This window comes from Temnothorax nylanderi, unplaced genomic scaffold (assembly GCF_030848795.1).
Source record: "Temnothorax nylanderi isolate EJ_2023f unplaced genomic scaffold, tnyl_v1.0 TNYL_tig0254_pilon, whole genome shotgun sequence".
NCBI lineage: Eukaryota > Metazoa > Arthropoda > Insecta > Hymenoptera > Formicidae > Temnothorax > Temnothorax nylanderi.
Genome location: NW_027249316.1, coordinates 53,263 through 74,110, shown reverse-complemented (window position 1 = coordinate 74,110; position 20,848 = coordinate 53,263). Strand labels below are relative to the sequence as shown.

At 40.4% G+C, this 20,848-nt stretch overlaps 2 protein-coding genes across 2 annotated transcripts in view; one reads left to right on the top strand and one right to left on the bottom strand.

The window, feature by feature from the left end:
* Positions 1–20,848, bottom strand: part of LOC139779989 (uncharacterized) — a 235,646-nt gene that overhangs the window by 172,251 nt on the left and 42,547 nt on the right. Inside the window, exon 4 of the mRNA XM_071718527.1 lies at positions 10,689–10,893. Coding sequence (XP_071574628.1) covers positions 10,689–10,893 — 205 coding nt within the window. The remainder of the gene's footprint in view (positions 1–10,688; positions 10,894–20,848) is intronic.
* LOC139779986 (uncharacterized) lies at positions 17,573–19,694 on the top strand. Its single transcript, XM_071718526.1, has 2 exons — positions 17,573–18,422; positions 18,507–19,694. Exons 1-2 carry the CDS (start codon positions 17,573–17,575, stop codon positions 19,352–19,354), a joined length of 1,698 nt encoding a protein of 565 aa, XP_071574627.1. The 3' UTR covers positions 19,355–19,694.

The window sequence follows — 20,848 nt, the reverse complement described above, 5'->3', positions numbered from 1 at the left end:
AAAAGTTATCAATTTTTTAATATCCGAGTTTTAACATGTAACCTTATGGCGTTACAGAAAAAAGTGTAAAAAAAACATTAAAAAATATAACGAATATAGTGATACTTTACACACAAGTAGATCATCAACAAACAAAGATATAGATAGAGACATGAGAGGTGTAGCATAAGTGGGAGATGGCAACATCGCCGGTGAAATACCACTACTTTCATCGTTTCCTTACTTACTCGGTTAGGCGGAGCGCGTGCCCCGAGGGCTTCGTGCCCCGGCGGTCACGGTGTTCTAGAGCCAAGCGTGTCAGAGTGGTCCTCACAATTGCCGGGAACAACACAATTTGAAACGATTTACAACATAGTTTTAAAGAAATTGCAAAAAGATTAATGAAATTATTGACGGATCGGACTCGTGATCGGACTATCGGCGCGCGCAGTATGGAAGTGTGGCAACACCGCAATCAGCTGCTCCGTCCGTAAAGCATGTATACTCGAAAAATGACAAGCTTTTCCACTAACCTCCAATATAGCATTAACTAGATTTGTGTAAGTACGTGTGTGTGAAAACAGGCCTTCCAACCTCTTAGATTGTACAGTGTTGTCACATTTAGCTGCGTAGCTTATTAATATATTTACAGCAAATATCATTATAATAAAAATATAATTTTCATGTTTATACAATATACTTAATTTATATTATTGAATATGACTGAAATTACGAGTTTAGAGCAATTACTTTATTTTATAATTTTTCACAAATTTAATTTTTTTAAGTTGAATTCAGGGCAAATTCACTGTCAAAAATTATTTTGCCGAGATTTTGTTTAAGAAAAGAATAGTAGTAACAGTTATTTAAAGTCACTAAATCTACGTTTTTTACATTCTATTAGACTTGTCGTAACTATTTGTCTACATTTTTTTTTTATCTCTAGAGAATTAATATCGGTGTTTTTAAGATTTCCATGACTTTTGGCTGGACCTGTCCCTATAGAAAATCCTTAAGCTTTCGTTTCATTCCAATTAGAAGGTTCCAGGAGCTCCCGTTGTTTTTCTACAGATGTTAAAAAATGGCCTAAAACACGTTTTTTGAACCTTTGATTTTGTTTCTTTTTTAAACTAGAGCTAATTCATTATTTTCGTTTTCAGATTTGGATTCTACGGGAAAAAATCTATCAAAATTAGTTGCCATTGGCCCGACAAAAAATCCGTGTTTCCCAATGTAATAGTTATTATATAAAGATTAATTACTGTTTATTAAAAACATTTTTTAAGGGTAACAGTTTTCTTTTTATTTTATTTTTTATTTCTTGCAAGGATTAATGATAAAGGATCCCGCAAGTCTTTATGGAAATAGGGTCCCGGTCAAATTGGCTAAAATTTTGATATGATGTAGGTTTTGACTCACTGATCAAAAGTCTTAATAGTCACCAGGCTAGAAAATCAAAAGTTTTTGAGTTATGGCGTCTAAAATATCCAAAATTGACTTCCATTGTCAGCCGGCATGACAACCGTTGTCCGACTTTTACGGCGTGGACGTAATGGTAGGCACTTGAGATTTAATGTGTTTCATCCCTTTCTCATGAAAAAACATAATTTTTCTATAAGAAAACTTGTGACGTTGCAGTTTCGCTGCATCGTGGCAGCGTCCCCGCCGCCCGCGCCGTCACAAAGCACGAGTTTCGCGCTCGAGGACGGTCCAGGGAAGCGATTACGAAATCTCTAGGAGCATAATTAGGGTTGCGTTTCAGATTTTCATCCTTTTCTTTTTTTTTATAACGATTGGCACATTGCTGAGGCGAAACAAGGACGTTCCTATCGGAATGCGGCAAATCGAGGAATTCGAAGACAGCGGAGAGGGTCGGAGACAAGAAATCGACCGTTGGAGACGACGCTAAAGGTGCGATTTCACGATGACGCTCGACGCTGGATTCGAGCGTCAAATCTGGTCACGTGATAAATTCAGAGGGACGCGAAATATAACCTAACCACTGGATTGGCTGAATTCGAGCGTCGAGTGTCAAAGCTAAACACAGTTTAGCTTTTTGGCGCTGTTTGACGCTCGAATCCAGCGTCGAGCGTCATCGTGAAATCGCACCTTAAAAGAGAGGCCTGTTAACGGGACTCGCGAGCGGCCGGACGTACGTGCGTGGCGCGTAATTCGGCAGCGGACGGAGCGTATTATGGCAGGGCCGCCGGCGCCGGGAGAGAATGAGTTTTTCCCGGCCGACCTCCACTGCACTGACTGGACTCGGGATGGCTGGCCACCATCCCCGGGCCGCCAGGGAGGATCTTAGGAGAACCTGCATGTCCGGACCACTGCATATAGATCCCGGGAGGCCGCTGCGAGAACGAGGGGTCATAAGACGCCCCCGCAGGATCTGCTACCGGCGGCACTGCGTGAGAATCCGTCGCGAGCTCGCGAGCCTGCCCCTAATTGGCCCGCGTTTTCGCGCCGAAAGGCCGCGCAAGCCCTGAGTGGGGCGCGTCATCAATTTCGCTATCGAGCGAATCCTTTCGATCGCTTTTCCTGCTCGCGAAAAGTTGCGTTATTTTCCGCGCCCGTTATCGCGTACTTTGGCGAATACCCAGCCTGAGCCTCGACGAGTGAAAGCAGCAGCGCGGGAGAGGAGCAGACTTTTGTGAGGTTGCCTCAAGATTTTTTGTAAAGCCACGAAACCGCCCTCTGGGTCGTGTCTCGCTCGGGTGCTGACATGCGATTAATTAGAGTAAATCGCCGGGACGGCGTAGTTTTAGTGTTAGCGTCGGCAGTCGGCATCGGGCGCGAGGGGCCCCGGGATAGTCTCATAGGCTGAAAGAGATCGCGGATCATTTATCACAGGCTCCTGGAGATCGCGACCGTGGGAGGGACGCAAGCGAGTCTTCGGCAGCGGCCGAATTTGGAGATTGCGAATCCGCCATATTTCTCGCGTTATTCATGCTCGCGACCGCGTGTAACATTCTGCGTATTATTTTACGTTGTAATTCGTGTTGCTGCGTACAATATTCCGCGGTATTTGTGTTAAATTTAGTATTATCTTGCGTTATATTTCGCGTTCTCAGACATTTAGTGTTATCGCGAGTTTTATTGTGCGAAATATTTAGTGTTACCTAATGTGTCCGATCGCGCCAGTTATCGCGTGTTGTAATTTCGCATTATTAATAGCGTTATATCTGATGTTGTGAGTAAAGTCTCTGCGTCTCCTTTGAGCGTAACGTGCCCCGGCGACAGAATCCTTTCGGGGTTTCGGACGTCGAGTCCTTGCGCGCCGAGCGTGGTGCAACACTGATTGCATCTGTAATTAATATTCTCCTCAACTTCGTAATTGAGTGTATTTCATGTTTCTTGTTATTTTATAGGCAGGTCTAGCTTACGTTCCACACTATTTCCTATTTACTTTTATTATTTTGCGTTTACTTCTCTGTTATGTTTGATTCGATTCCGTAATTAATGTTCTCTTACGTTACATTATCTAATTCTATTAATTCTTCTATTCAGTCTTTTTAATATTTATTTAATTTCTGATCTCTGCTATTTAATAATCCGACTCAGTTTAATTCTGATTTCCGCTATTCAATAATTCTATTCAGTTCGCTTTCGACCTCAACAGTATTTCCAAGTTTATAATAAATATTGTTATTGACTATTATTAAACGTCTGTGTGTTGCTTGACTGTCACCCCGCCGAATTTTAGCGCTGCCCAGCATCAACCATTTCGCCGTTAGGTCGAACTGGCCGATCTCTCGCCTGACCGACTAAATTAGCTATCACGGTTTAGCGTATGAATTTCGCAATTTTTTAATAACTTAGTGGACGCGAGCATTACGCGTCTGGCGCTCAACTTTTTGTTTAGAGTGTAATTATCGGGCTGTGCGAGGGACCAGTTGGAGAGGCCTGTCATCTTTCTCTCCTCACCTTCCCTTTTGATCCATCTTGCGCCTTGTGCGCGATCAACAAATAAAAAAACGTGACAGTGTATATATATAAATGTGTATGTTGTATTCGTGTGTGTGGGTGTGTAAGTGTGTGCATAAATAAAAGTGTAAATGAAGACTCTTAAAGGGATAAAACACATTAAATCTCAAGTACCTACCATTACGTCCACGTCGTAAAAGTCGGGCAACGGTTGTCATGCCGGCTGACGATGGAGGTCAATTTTGGATATTCCAGACGCCATAACTCAAAAACTTTTGATTTTCTGGCCTGGTGACCATTGAGACTTTTAATCAGTGAATCAAAACCTACATCATATCAAAATTTCAGCCAATTTGACCGTGACTCCATTTCCATGAGGTTTGTTGTAAGGTCTTTTATTTAAACAATAAGTTTTGCTTAAACTTAAGTTTTTCAATGGGAAAACAATAGCCAATAAACGAGCAAATAGTATATGTCAAATTTAAAAGTTTGTTTTAATGTCAATGATACTGTTGCACTCCGGCGGCTTCCGCACACTCTCTCCGTACCTCCGCACTCGCTCGCGCGTTCACTCGCGACCCGTGGAATAAGGGAACACAGGTTTAGCGTGAAGAAAAAATGGTTTATTGCGAAACGTTTACAATCTCGGAGCGCAAACCGAAAACGTCCGCTCGAGTCTCTAAATTTGGCGGAAATCTGACAGCCGGGCTGTTTCAACAACCCATAGCAACGCCCGTTGCTAAGGACGCTCCGCGACGGAAAATACCGGGCGAAGCTGACGGACTCAGCGCGAGTGCAACACTGCCCCTCTGTTCTTCAGATTGTCGTCCCGACAATCCGGAAGGGCAGTCTCCAGGAGGTTCCACTTTCTTCGCAAGCTCCAGGGCTCCGTAGCGTACCTCGCCCTATCCCGAGCTATTGCCACGGGATATCGGGCTTCGCCTCCTCTGCTACCCAGGACTGCCCAACCTGCTACCCAGGACTTCCCGTCCTCTCTTTGTTCCCCGCCGTTACGGAAGGCTCTCTCCCTCTCCGGCTTTACGAACTGGAACTCCGCTACATTTTCTTTTCGACGTGGTTCTCTTCGCCGCCGCTCTCCCTTTCCGCCGCAGATGCCGCCCCACGGAAGTTTTTGGACAAGGGGGAAGGGGGTAACTTTCTGAGGAGCCATCGTCTCTAACCGAAATGTCTGTTCGTATTAGGACTAGTCCCTGCCTCGGCATTCACTCTAGTCCCTCGGAAAAACCTCAGTCACAAAAACCGAGGGAGAGGCAGTCTTCTTTCAACCGAATGGTCTTAGGATAACACTGAAGACTCCACTCCGTGTCCTTCAAGAAGCTCTTCCACCGGATTTCCTTCTTGTAAGAAACAAAGGCGCTCCCTTAGACACAAAAAAAGCAATACACGCAGTAACACTTAACAACTTAAAAGAAAAACTTTTCCACCGATAAATCGGGTTCCGATTTCTCTAACTATTTCCTACCGTTCTCTCATAAAAAGGGGCTAACCTATCCGCATGTACTACCCTCTCTCTATGTCTGGGGGATCTTTGAATGCAAAATACCACATCACTTAATCTTCTTACAATTAGAAAAGGGCTCTCCCAACTACTCTTAGGGCGGATCTTAATTTGCCAGTATCCGGTCTTTAAATCCAAAGTAGAGAACTAACTATTACTTGATAATATAATTGGTCCAGGATGTCGTCAATTCTGGAAAGGGGGAAAGAATCCTTTTCAGTTACCTCGTTAACTTTCCGAAAGTCGATTGTCCGAAAGTAGAGTTACAATCGGGGCAATGAAATATCGGGACTTCGACGGTTTCTCTTCTCGAGACATGTTTTCGATCTCCAGAGAAAAAAAACTGTATTATTATCGTGACGGTATTAGTCCTGCTTGTTATTCCTCCTGCTTGTCGTTGGTCTGTCGCCTGTAAAGTCGAAAAGTCACGCGGTGAAATTGACAACAACCAACGGCAATCAGGACAGCCACCGTATCGCGGAGCGCTCCGAGCGTGTGCGCTCCCATCACGTGACGCCTCATCCACCAACCACGCTGCAGGAATCGGCATGGAGACGTGACGTAAAGGGCTTCGGCCCTCGAGGCGCCCAATGCAACGCGATTATTTAAAGGAAGCTATTCTATTGGATTGATGGATGAGACGTCACCCCTGAACCGAACTTATAAATTAACATCGCGTGGTAATGAGAGCAGATTGTTTGCTCTCGCTCGCAATAGATAACGTCGTCTCTCGTGAAGCAAGTCGTAGTGAATCTGAAACGGAAACTGTGATCATTCTGGAACTTTCTTGTAGACTGTTTGTGATAATAAACTCTGTTGTTATTAAAATCAGAAACTCAGTCGAGATACTAAACCGATCCTTCTTTTTCCTGACCGACCATCGCGCGCGCTCACACATCGATACAAAAACGGATTGATCCATCCTTCTTTCTGACAAAAACGACCGGAGAAACCCAAGGGCTATGCAACTCCTCAATCACGTCCTGTTTCCTCATTTCCTCAATGATTTTGTCGACTTTCTCTCGCATTCGGAAAGGAACACGTCGAGGAGTTTGTTTAATCGGGGTGGGATCCTTCAGGTTGATCTCATGACTAACGACTTCACAATTTCCCGCAACGACGTTTTCAGAAAAGACATCCTGAAATTCATTTAAAAATCCAGCAAAAACCTCCCTCTGTCCTGCGTTCAAATTTACAGAATCTTTTTCAAATAGCTCCTTTAAGAAAGGAAGAACTTTTTCGGAAGAATTTACTACCCGATAGCAACTCAAAACCTTTTCGGTTTCTGACTCCGCTTTTTTCAAAAACCGAATCAAAAATACCTTCTAGATTTATGATTTCTAAGAAATCTCTCCCCAACAAACACTGATCGTCAACTTCCGCCACGTATATTGAAACCTTCTCAGAAAATTTTCTGATTCAAACTTCTACCTCAATTTTAAACTCCACAGGGACCCTCTCTCCCGTGGGATAACGAAGAGAACAATTCTCGACCCGAATTTCCCCTTTAATCTCTCCGAGAAACTTCCTGCTTAAAATGGAAACATCGGAACCCATATCGATTTTAAAAAAACAATCCTTCCCATTTAATTTCCCCTTGTAACAAAAATTATTATAATCACACTTATTATTACTAATTGAACGAATTGTAACTTCCGGGGTTTTATCTGCGCGGGTCACTCTCCCCCCACTGAGAGTAACTATTCCGCGTTTCCCTTTTCCGTGTTCGCAGGATATTCGACCCAGAAATGCCCAACCTGTGACGTGACAAATCGCGTCCGCCACCCGGACGGGCTCGGCCGAGGGGAAGGTCGGGGGTGCTTCCTCGCTCAGAGCGGGGGAGGGCAATTTGTATTAATTACTTAGCGTTACTGAGATTATTTTAAGGGATTGCCGGTGGTGACCGTGTCAATATGTAACGGCTTTGAGCCGCCACGAGGGAGGAATCGGGAGACACAGCCAAGGAAACGATCGAGGGACGTGGCTGTCAGTCGGGTCGCGCCCGGACCTCCCCGCAAGCGCAAAGCCAAGGGCCGCCGTACGAGATCCGATCCCGAGCTCGGCCATCGCTGACGTTGAAAACTAAAGGACCCCGGGGGAAGTCCTGACGAAGTACGGCCCTGTGGCCGCCACCCCGAAGGGCTGCCGGTGGACGTGGTCATGGCCTGGCCAGCCTGGTCCACGAAAATCCGGCTCAATCATCGCGGCCCGGACAGCCGGATAAGTCAAAAAGCCCGCGCCGAAGCGGAGGTGGTTCAAGTGGCGCCGCCGGAAGAAGCGGCGCTTGAGAAGCATAGGCGCCGGTGAGAGCGCTAAGATCGGCGATCCGGACGGACGATACGCTACAGCGCAGGCGCGGGGAACCGGCGCGATTCCGGCGGGCCATCGTCTCAGCACTGTCGTGCCGTACCGAGCGAGGTGAACATCCTTCGACGACCGATCCGGAGGCTCTTCGTGGGACATCGTTTTGTAAGGTCACCATTCTGGCGTCCCCGCGTTAAGGGGGATTTGCTCGAGGCGCTGGCCCCAGGATCGAGAGTCAGTTACCTTACTACCTTGGGAAATCTGGTGATACCGGCTACCTTGCGTATTACTGGAGAATGAGCGCCCCCCGTTACCTTGCGCTCTCTCTTGTGTCGGGAAGGCTGGATCGGAAGCCATGCAGGGCCCCGCCAAGAGCGAATCCTCACGTAAGTAGAGACCACGTAAGCCCTCCTCGAGAACACCGTCACGGCCGACAGTCACTTTGTGTATTCGTAGCGTGTGTACGGTATTCGTGATAAATAGAGTCGCTATTGCGCAATTTGTGTCGCGGATGAGTTTTGCGTATTCGGTATTGTGTGTACGGTATTCGTGATAAATGTTAGGGTCGCTATTGTGCAATTCGTGTCGCGGATGTTAGGGGACAGGTAGAGTACTTGGGTAAGACCGTCGAGTCGTCGGGATTGGCGCGGTGCCGTGGAATCACTGGGTTTTGTCGTGAGCGAGTGATGTGAGAAATTTCGGGATTCGCGTGGCCAGCCGCGGAATCGGCCGCAATTCGGGTCGTTTTAAGTTGGTGAATCGGGGCGAGGACGATCGTCTGTCGCGGGGTCGGCATGGCGAATCCAACCGCCGAGAGTTGGGTAACGTGAGGCGAGAACGATCGTCTGCCGACGGTTCGGCATGACGAGGTCAACCGCCGAGAGTTGGGTAATGCTCGGAAGTCGTTGCGTGAGATTCGGATTCGTGAGTATGCGTGAGTGTAAGTCGTTGCGTGAGAGTTGCATGAATATGCGTGAGATTCGGATTCGGATTCGGGAGTATGCGTGAGAATTAGTCGTTGTGCGTTTCGGATTCGTGAGTATGCGTGAGAATGAGTCGTTGTGCGTTTCGGATTCGTGAGTATGCGTGAGAATAAGTCGTGCGTGTTATTCGGTATTTGAGTGCTTCGTGATTTGTGTTTGCGCGGAAGGCGGTTCGCCGCACTGACATTCGTCTTTCCATCTTTTCCGGTATCTTTCTCGTTTCTGACTCAAACATATTATTCTGTCTTTCTTATTGCTTCAAACACATTATTCTATCTGTCTCATTTCTGATTGACTACATTTCTGTCTCTGATTTCAATTATGTTGACTACATTTCCGTCTCTGATTTCAACTATGTTATATCTCCAATTACATTTCTATCACTGATCTCAAATATATATTATTCTATTTCTGTTAAGTTGCGTCTGATCAATTGTGTCACGCCTCCTCTCCAAATCTCCGTAAAAAGGAAACTACGCCCTGAGGTATCGCCTGGGATATTACGTTAAATAAAGTATTGTACGGTGGTGCGAATAGTCGCGCCTGGCGCCCATATTACGTTTGTCTGGCAACTATCTGCGGGCATCCGCCCGCGGTACCTTTTCGTATCTGGCCGTTCTCTCAACCTAACTTCGCGTTCTGTTAATCTACGATAGCCCTCCTCCGGATAGCGAGACCGGGGGAAAAAGCGTCGCAAACCTTACCACAAAGCCAGCATTCCTTTGCGGAGACGCGGTTTCGATAATTGCGCGAGAAATCTTTGCGGACGTTACCCTCTTCTTTCCCTCGGACTTTTCGCCGTCTTCGTTTTGAGGCGAGGCTTTCTTATCCCCTTTTTCAAAAGGTTTCCCAAAATTCTCCCTCCTTTTCCCGAAACCTTCGAAATTCTCCCCCTGTATTCGCCCTCTCTACCGCTAATTTCAATGAGGTAACTCCCTCCAACTGGAGAGTCCTCTTCACAAAGCCGTCCGTTAAGGCAGAGATAAATTGCGAGCACGCAATCTTATCCCGAACAGCGAAGGGACACTCGGGGTACGCCAACCGGGCAAGTTTCTCCAACTCGGAGCCGAGAGATGCAAAATCCTCCCCCAAAGGACCCCGCACTAAACCACGTGATTTTGGGCCCCGGTGAAAATGGCTGAATTTTTAATATGTTATACTTTTTGGGTCACTGAACAAATATTTCCTCAGGCAAAATGTCAAAAAATGGACATTTTCGGCGTTTCAACCCTTAGAAGCCTGAGGTTAGACCAACAAAGATATCACTTTCGGATCAATGCGGTTACCATTATAAAGGAACAATATAAATTTTTAGTGAACAAAATAGTTAAAAAATAATTTGTTTTTGATACTATTGTTTAAACAATTTGAAAACGTCATTGTTTACAAGAACTGATTAATTAGTTCTTGTAAACAATTTTTAGTGAACAAAATAGTTAAAAATAATTTGTTTATGATAGTATTGTTTAAATAAAATCAGTTCTTGTAAACAATTTTTAGTGAACAAAATAGTTAAAAATAATTTGTTTATGATAGTATTGTTTAAACAATTTGAAAACGTCATTGTTTACAAGAACTGATTAATTAGTTCCTGTAAACAATTTTTAGTGAACAAAATAGCCTTTCACTATGTTTTAGTACTAGTCAAAGACTATTACAGAAATAAGTTTTGTTCAATTTTTTTTGTTTATAAAAAAGGCCTTGGCAGCTATATATAACTTATTATACAGGATGTTTTAGGGTTAAATGTTAAGGACAATTTTGCTAAAGGAAAAAGTTGTTTCTTTTAGAGCATTCTTTAGAGAATCATAGAGAAACATAGAGAATCACTTGTACATGCGGGAATTTTAGGACACCCTACATATCCATAGATTTATCTTGAAAAGCATGTAAAAATATTAAATATTAGGTACATTGTTTATATTATCTATTGGTTATTACTTTGTTTCACCGTATATACTTCAAGTAAATATTACCTGAGGCTAAAGTAATTGCATCTACCACTATTGGCTGCACATTTTCGCCGTCTGTTGCAATTATCTGCATGAAATGCTTTTCGATCGTTATTTCAGCTAAACAAACCGTACTGAAAGCACTGATCATACGATATCTATATCTTTTTCCGCTTTCAACCATGAACATTGATAAGGAGACATTTGTGCTTACTCCAGTTGAGGGGTCCTACAAAAATTAATTTTATATATGTAATTATGAACATATTTTTTAGTTTCTCCGATAAGTGAGTACATTCAAAAAAATTGAAAAATACGTTGGCAATCACACATGGAATTTTTTAAAATTTTACACTTTAAAAATTTATAAGTTTTTATTTAAATATAAGTTACGTTCTACGTGGTACAAAATTTTAACGTCTTTATAAAATAGTATTAGAAGCGATATAGAGGGTGTTCCACTAATTCTGTTTACCTCAAATTTTATATCTAATTTTATATATGTAATTATGAACATATTTTTTAGTTTCTCCGATAAGTGAGTACATTCAAAAAAATTGAAAAATACGTTGGCAATCACACATGGAATTTTTTAAAATTTTACACTTTAAAAATTTATAAGTTTTTATTTAAATATAAGTTACGTTCTACGTGGTACAAAATTTTAACGTCTTTATAAAATAGTATTAGAAGCGATATAGAGGGTGTTCCACTAATTCTGTTTACCTCAAATATCTCAAACAGTGAGAATAAAATTATGTATAAAAACCATTAGACGTTCATTTCATCGACTACAATTGGCAAATATAATCATCGTGACGATTCGACCATTGGTTTTGGTCCGATTGATCGTCAAGACATTAATAATTTTTGATACTTATATATACAGGGTGCCCAGGACCTCACCGACAAACTTTGAGGAATAATAGGTCACACAGAGGGGATCATTTTTTGTTAAGGAACATATGGTCGCTGACGCGTCCTTAAGGAGCTATGCATCCGAATAGTCAGATCTCCGGTAAAATGTTTTGAACAAATAACATTTATTTTTTCTTGCATGTTCTGACAATTTACAATAATAGCTGTTCAAATTGCCTGCCCTGTACCTCATTACATTGTTGATACCTTCGCAGCATTGATCCGAAACAACCCTGCCATACTCGACAGAGTTGGACAATCAATGCTGCGAAGGTGTCAACAATGTAATGAGGTACAGGGCAGGCAATTTGAACAGCTATTATTGTAAATTGTCAAAACATGCAAGAAAAAATAAATGTTATTTGTTCAAAACATTTTACCGGAGATCTGACTATTCGGATGCATAGCTCCTTAAGGACGCGTCAGCGACCATATGTTCCTTAACAAAAAATGATTCCCTCTGTGTGACCTATCATTCCTCAAAGTTTGTCGGTGAGGTCCTGTAAGCATCTTATTTTTAAATAATTTAAATTAAATTAAATAATTAAATAATTAAATTTTTCGCAATAAATTTAATAATTTAATTTAATTTAAATTATTTAAAAATGAGATGCTTATATATATAAGTATCAAAGATTATTAACGTCTTGACGATCAATCGGACCAAAACCAATGGTTGAATCGTCACGATGATTATTTGCCAATTGTAGTCGATGAAATGAACGTCTAATGTTTATTATATCGTTGGCGAATTACGAATGTACTTTCGGTTTATGTATAAAAGTTGTGTGATTTGGAAAGAGACATAACATAGTGGCAATAGTTTCCTTACAAGAAGAATAGGAGAAATTTGAAGTTTATCTTAATCTTTTTAAACGAAATAGTTTAAAAAGCCTTTTATAAACAAATATTTTAGAGCGATAAATTATGTGAATAAACGTAATAAGAATAAAGTACATTTATCTTAAAACTTTTTTTATTGGTTAAAAAAGAGGTCCTGGCAATGCCATCTGACCGATAAAGTACAAACCAGGTCGCCATATACAGGTTTACAAACATGACCTATAGATAAGCATTAGAACAACTTGTCGGTAGGGGCGCACACTAAGTATTGACATAAATTACACCATTAGTGGTAGCACGATTAAATATGTCCGACAAAATAACGGAAAAAATAACGCGGAAAAAATATCACGTCAAAATATTTCTCCGACATAATATTTCTGACAAAATATCTTTGAAAATATAAAATATAAAAATCACGAAAATATATATTATAATTCCCTGCATGAAATATTCTTATTACTGATTGTACAGGGTTATTGTATCGTATAGTCTTGTAGTGGATTGTACTTATCATGTATCGGCATGGTGCTGTGAAGTGTTGTGATATGTTCTAACTGTTTATTAGTAGTCACTCGATCGTGTGCCAAAGCAGTCCGACTGTAATTATGCCTTTGACATTTATAACTAGTCAGAAAAGAAATCCTCTTCTCGTACACAATGGTTTTGTGTATTCTAGCGTTCGTGAAACTAAATCGAATGTTTTGTGGCGTTGCGTAGAATACAAAAACAGTAATTACCATGGACGAATTCATACGAGCTCAAAGACACATTCTGGTACGTGACAGTTTATTGTGTTTTTTGCACCGTTTTTTGTGGTATTATGATTGCAAAAACCTTTTTGGTATATTATAGGAAAAATATTAGACGAAACGGAGCATAATTATGCCGCTAAGACGTCAAAAGTTGAAGCACGAAAAGCCGTCGAAAGTTTGAAGAAACGAGCTGTACAGTCGGATGAAAATACGAGTGCTGTCATTGGTGCTGTTACTTCGAATGTGTCCTTCGGTGCGGCTGCTGAACTCCCGTCTACTTCTGCCCTTGCTCGGGTGGTACAGCGATCTCGAGCAACCGTTATTTCTCAGTTGCTAAATTCTGAATCAGGCGAGAGCTTGATATTACCAGACATTTTCACGCGAACTCTGGGGGGTGACTAATTTTTACTGCACGATAACGGTGGCAAAGATCGATGTCTAATTTTTGGTACTGTGGAAAACTTGAAGATTCTGGCTCGCTCTAAGTTGTGGTTGGGTGATGAGAACCTTTAAAAGTGTTCTCACTTTATTCGCTCAATTATACACCATTTATGGCTGTGTGTCGGGTAAAATTTATCCGCTTGTGTACGTCTTAGCTTTTAATAACCAAGAAAGTACGTACGCTATAGTACTATATCGTTCTTGAAAAGTGCTGAATCTCGTTTGAAGCCAAGTCGGCTCATGATCGATTTCGAATCGAGCTTTGCATCAGCTTTTGGTAAATGCTTCCCGGACGCTGAGATAAGTGGTTGTCATTTTCATTTCGGGCAATGTGTCTGGAGGAAAGTACAATCGGCTGGGTTACAAGTGCGTTACCGGAAAGATAGTAATTTCGCCTTGATGTATATCGCTTAAGTCAAAAAATAGAGGGATGAATCTGAAATTTACAGAGATTGTGCACTTATAGGTGTTGTTCCTCCGTCGAGTCGGTATGCGATCTTCAGAATAATTTGAGACACAAATGTAGAGTGAAAATAATACACATTTATTGTGTCCGAAAATACAGTAATACGTGAACGATGCTTAGAAAAGAATTGTAAACTGAAAACTGTTAACTGAATAAACTAGCGAAAGTATGTGCATCGATCGATCAAGTTTACGAGAAGAAGTAACGTGAAGAACATAAACCATGTATATATTGTAGATAGGAAAAGGTAAAGAAGGGAAGCGGTGCTCTCCATTACAGCGCCCTCCCTTACAGCGCCCTCCCTTGAAGACTCAGAGGACTCAACTCAGTTCATAACAATAGGTATATCCCAAAAACCTGTGTTAAATTTGCGATCAATTGTCTAACCCGTTTAAAAGTTATAATTTTTTTAATTTCGTATGAGTTCTTATGGAGATTGACAGGTTATCAAATATATGCATTTAGAATATAAAGAAAAAATAGAGAACAATTCTTGGAAATATTACGGTGTATAGAGGATACATTGGCACAGATTCTCAATAAATTTCACGATGATTCACTGACTAGTTTCTGAGAAAAAAAAATAAAAACTGCAGCACTCTCACAAATCTTGGCGTCCAACCCTAAAAACACGGCAACGTTGCACTGCGCGCTTGGTAACTACAGATTTTTCACCTTTTCGTTGCCGGCTTCCGACATTTTCAGTCGATGTTTATATACGGCCTCTGATGTCTATTTGCCCTTATACCTTAAAAATGAGTTTTTATTACACTTTAATATTTTTGTAACCTCACTACTAACCCCACTTTTCTCAGTATGTCAATGATATTGAAGGGTACTACCGGTCGGGCGTTCAGAGCAGCCAATAGTTAAAAGTAATATCAACAGTGAGGTGTTGCCACGTCTTCTTGTGTTATTCGCTCGATATTTTTTCTTTTTATTTTTGTATTCAGCGTATTATTTACATTTTATAATAATATTTTATACTATTGCGTGATATTTTTGATCATATTTAACCGTTACTTTTTGTCTGTATTCAGATTATATATTTATAATTTTTGTTTTTAGCAGTTGGATTTAGGGAACATTCCCAACCAAAAGTTTTGAACCTCTATTAAGAATATTTACAAATACGCGGTTAGTAATTATAAAAAATGATTAAAATCACTTAAATCAGTAATATTAATGTCCTTGTTATGATATACAACCGATATATATTGGATTTATCAAATTACTGTACTTTTTGCTGGGAAGGTACACGTGATACATCCTTAAAATGTTGATCGCGTTGACTTTTGTGCCGGAAGACGATGTTATTAATGCTCTTGAGACTCTCACGCAATCGGAGTAATTTTCGAAGGAGGAAAATGATTCTGTTGAAAGTGTCCTAGAGTATTTCGAGGCAACTTGGATTGGTGCGTTGGATCATAGGAGGCGCCGTTCCCCTTACTTTTCTATTTATATGTAGAATTCCTATAATGCAGTCATAAGTGATTTGCCTAGAACAAATAACGCGGTAGAAGGCTGGCATCGATCTTTCAACGTGTGCGTATTAGTCATGCATCAATTGGCAAGTTTATTAACGTTTAAAAAGCGAGCAAAGTAATATGGAGTTACTATTCGCGCAAAATCGCGCCGGTCGTAACGTACAAAATCTGAAACATAAAAAATACGTTGACTACGATGAGCGCTTGAAAAATGTTGTGCTTGGCTATCATGTTGCCGATGTTTTGGAGTATCTGTGTGAAATTGCCAACAATATTGCTTTATAATTTTGATGATGGTAATCTTGTGTGCTAATCGAGTCGTTATTATATCGATTGCATTTACTTATTTTATAATAAATGTCCATTTTTCAGTAAAGGCCATTCTACAATACGTCGCAAACGATGGCAATTGCTAGTTGAAAAGTGTTATTTTTAAATGCCAATTGCCAGTTACTGTCGCCAAAAAAATTAAAAGTTTACCAACTCTCTTTTGATAACCGCAACTGAAAAGCGCAACCGGAAATAACACTTTTCAACTAGCTGTTGCCATCGTTTGTGACGTATTGTAGAATGGCCCTAAAAGTTATGTTAAATTATTTTTGTTATATTTGTTATATTTGTGAAATTATTTGTCAGCAAGATATTTTGTCGTGAGATATTTTGTCGGTGGGACATTTTGTCCGAGATATTTTATCGGAAATATTCTGTCGGAGTTCAATTGTTACGCAACCACCATTAGTATTAATTGTTATACTATATATCATTGCTTAATATCCTAGTACTTACATTATAGCGCTTATATATACATACACTTAACTATGTATATTACATCTTTGATGGCACTTATAATAATAAAACAATTACAATGTTTAACTCACAAGGGGAGGGCACGACGTTGTCATCCCCGATTTGGCTAAAATTTTACGTACGTGCAGTGCTTAAAAAGAAAATCTTATGGACCAAGCCGTAGGATGCACTTCTCAAGCATCTTCGAGAAAAAGCGATTTGAATATTTGCGTGCATCACTAGTAGCTTAACAGTTTACGAGTCTCCAACCGAAAGCGTGGCGCAGCGGGTAGCGCGCCAGCTTCATAAGCGCGAGATCGCTGGTTCGAGTCTCGCTGCTGGTTCTTTCTTTTTAAATGTTTTTTTATATATTCAATATTTATGCTCTGATTTCCTGCGACTCGGGAGCTATGCGTTCTGTTTTTTGTTTCTTCTTTCAAAGGGAGTGAGAGAGAAAGAAAGATTTTCATACTTCATACTTCTATTCTTTTTTTCAATCCTTTTCAAAGAGTGATCGGTAGAGAATACTGGTTGGAAAAGGTTATAGTAGAAAGGATGAGTAAATCAAGTAGGTACTGAAAAATAGAAAACTTCATTATTTATTCACATGTGTGCACGCGATATTTATTACTTATTAATTGTCAGAAGGCGATGAATCAGTACATGAATCGGGATGATATTCATCGTAAAAACATGGAAAACAATACGTCATAAAACATCGTGCGCATCGTATAAAAGCTGCTTTTTTACAAGCACAAGGATTTTTGAGAATGTCAGTGGGGAAACATACTTCATTTACGTTCATGAAAACTTCTCTTTCATCGGAAAGTTTTGCAGCGAACCACGCGTAACGCAACATTTTCGAAAATACTGGTGCTGACAACTGATTGTGAACGATCGATTGAATTTTTATACAATCTTCCCGGGATGCTATCTCGCGATTTTGTTCTATAAGGTGGGAACAATTTTGTAGACGCTTTATAAAATTTTTCACTTGTCTGTAAAAGTATACATCGCAAGGTTGAACAAGAGGCGTGCACTTCGGAGGAATAACTTTAATTGTACACGTTCCTATACACTCGTCATTTTGAAAAATTTCATCATACAAGCTCGGATTCGTTTGACCTCCCCAAGAATCTATCAACAGCAGAAATTTTTCCAAAACAGGCGTCATTTCACAGTTAGCTTTCGGTATAACAACACGACGTTAAAATGGAGTCAGTGCCCGGTTTGTCAACAACACCGGACAGTAAAGTGTACGATAATTCGCTGCACAGTGATGTTGCGAAAACACGGTTGAAAGATGCAGTGGTGTATTTCGAACAGCTTCTTCTCGAAAATGATCTTGTCGCGACGGAATCGTCTTCTTCAATTTCTCAAGAAGCAATGTTAATCGGAGAAGAACTGTACCATGGTGCTGTCGAAATGCTTGGTGAAAAACAGCTAATAACGGATGAGGAGCTTATTTTACTGCACGAGATTGACGAAGAGAATGTTTTCCACGAGGTTGACGATGTTGATGAGGATGACGAGGATTTTGTAGTGGAGGAGGAAAAGAAGAAGGTGGCGAAATATATTGATCTCGATTACAAAATCAAAGTCGTGAATATCGCAAAGCAACATCCTAAATGGAATTTAAAGACCCTACAAAAAAAAGGTTGTTTACGCTTGAAAAGCCTACGGGTCTTGAAAAGATGGGAAGAAGATATTAAACATGGAGGAACAAAGATCGACAAATATTCTACCATCAATTCTTGGACCTATGATCGTTTCGTCGAGGCTCGAGAGAACTTTCAGCAAGTCACTACGAGAAATTTACAGCAATGGGCTTTAACTGCTGCAAGTCAATTCACCAATTTCGATTTTAAAGCGTCCGAATCATGGGTAAAAAAATTCAAGAGAAACCACAAAATCCGTCAAAGGAAAATCACGAAGTACGTCAGCGAAAGGGAAACAGTTTCATTAGAAGAAACACTAGCCGCTGCAGAGATTTTCCGTATCCAAGCACGAGCTCTCATCCCACATTTCGATAAAGATTTTGTCATTAATACAGATCAAACAGGTAATTTTGAAAAAAAAAGAAATTTGCGGAGAAAATCATTTTCTATGTTAATAAATTAATATACATATATATATTTTTTTTCAGGCTGCCAGTATCAATCGACGTTCAACCGAAGTCTTGCCAAACAAGGGTCGAAAACTGTCCTCGTCAAGAAACACAACATTAATAAAATAACACATTCGTATACAGCGCAATATGCGATGACTCTCTCTGGGAAATTGTTGCCATTAGTTTTTGTATGTTTGCAAGAATCAACAGGAAACTTTGGACCCAGGGTACAGGAACGTGTGGACGAAATGGTGAAAAAGTACAAAAACGTCGTTGTAACGTCATCAAAATCGGGAAATCTTACGACTTATTTGTACACAAAATTTTTAAAAGAAACGTTATTATTATATGTAGGAAAGGAGAAATTTCTGCTGTTGATAGATTCTTGGGGAGGTCAAACGAATCCAAGCTTGTATGATGAAATTTTTCAAAATGACGAGAGTATAGGAACGTGTACAATTAAAGTTATTCCTCCGAAGTGCACGCCTCTTGTTCAGCCTTGCGATGTATACTTTTACAGACAAGTGAAAAATTTTATAAAGCGTCTACAAAATTGTTCCCACCTTATAGAACAAAATCGCGAGATAGCATCCCGGGAAGATTGTATAAAAATTCAATCGATCGTTCACAATCAGTTGTCATCACCAGTATTTTCGAAAATGTTGCGTTACGCGTGGTTCGCTGCAAAACTTTCCGATGAAAGAGAAGTTTTCATGAACGTAAATGAAGTATGTTTCCCCACTGACATTCTCAAAAATCCTTGTGCTTGTAAAAAAGCAGCTTTTATACGATGCGCACGATGTTTTATGACGTATTGTTTTCCATGTTTTTACGATGAATATCATCCCGATTCATGTACTGATTCATCGCCTTCTGACAATTAATAAGTAATAAATATCGCGTGCACACATGTGAATAAATAATGAAGTTTTCTATTTTTCAGTACCTACTTGATTTACTCATCCTTTCTACTATAACCTTTTCCAACCAGTATTCTCTACCGATCACTCTTTGAAAAAAATTGAAAAAAAGAATAGAAGTATGAAGTATGAAAATCTCTCTTTCTCTCTCACTCCCTTTGAAAGAAGAAAAAAAAACAGAACGCATAGCTCCCGAGTCGCAGGAAATCAGAGCATAAATATTGAATATATAAAAAAACATTTTAAAAAAAGAGCCAGCAGCGAGACTCGAACCAGCGATCTCGCGCTTATGAAGCTGGCGCGCTGCCCGCTGCGCCACGCTTTCGGTTGGAGACTCGTAAACTGTTAAGCTACTAGTGATGCACGCAAATATTCAAATCGCTTTTTCTCGAAAATGCTTGAGAAGTGCATCCTACGGCTTGGTCCATAAGACTTCCTTTTTAAGCACTGCACGTACGTAAAATTTTAGCCAAATCGGGGATGGCAACGTCGTGCCCTCCCCTTGTCAGCTCAGAAAAATTAAATATTATCTGATTGGAATAATACCAAACAAAACGCCTGAATATCGCATATACATATACAAACAAAACTGAAACAATCTTGATCATTATTAGAACTTATATAAATAAATAATCGATCTTATTCGCCGCATTTAACTAAGAATTAAATAGAACTAAAACTAGATAATGACTAGTGTACATTGCATCTTTGGAATATCTAATACACACAATGTTGGAAATTAAAGAATTGCGATAAATTAAATAAACTAACAGAGCAATTAAACCCAAGTGTCGCGAGTTAAAAATAATTTTTTTTCTTAAAATTTAGATTATTAAATTCTAAATAAACAAGCACCAATAAACTCCGCTAATGCCAATACAATTTCGGGCTCCAATGAGTGTAAGAACTGTTCCAGAAAGAGTAAGGAACCACAGGGATCTTCTTAGAAATCTCATTAAGCAATGTGACTCTCACGTTATCAAGGATAGGGTACTGCCAAAACACATGATTGTCGACTGATTTGCCTCACCACAATCACATAGCGGCGAATCAATAATATCATGTTTCCAAAGGCTTTCTGGCAGAGAGGTGTGTCCCGATCTAAGTCTATTAATAGGTACAATTCCCTTTCTGTTGCCCTTCTACCTATAATGATTTTCTTGTTGGTTTACAATAATCGCAGAAGTAATATATAAAAAAAAACCCTTTTGGGCCCCTCTTACTTTGGCCCAGACATGAAACTGCAAAAAAGTACATCCCTCCAAAAGGCATTTATATCACTGTGAAAAAGTAGATCCAAACGCGCGACAACGGCATCCTTAACCGCCAAATCAGCACTCTCGTTACCCTTGATGCCCATATAGGCAGGAATCCAGAAAAGTGATATCCGTTTGTCCCGTTTGCCAATCCTCTCAAGATCCAGTATTAGCTATTTAATTTTCCAAATAAGATGAGACT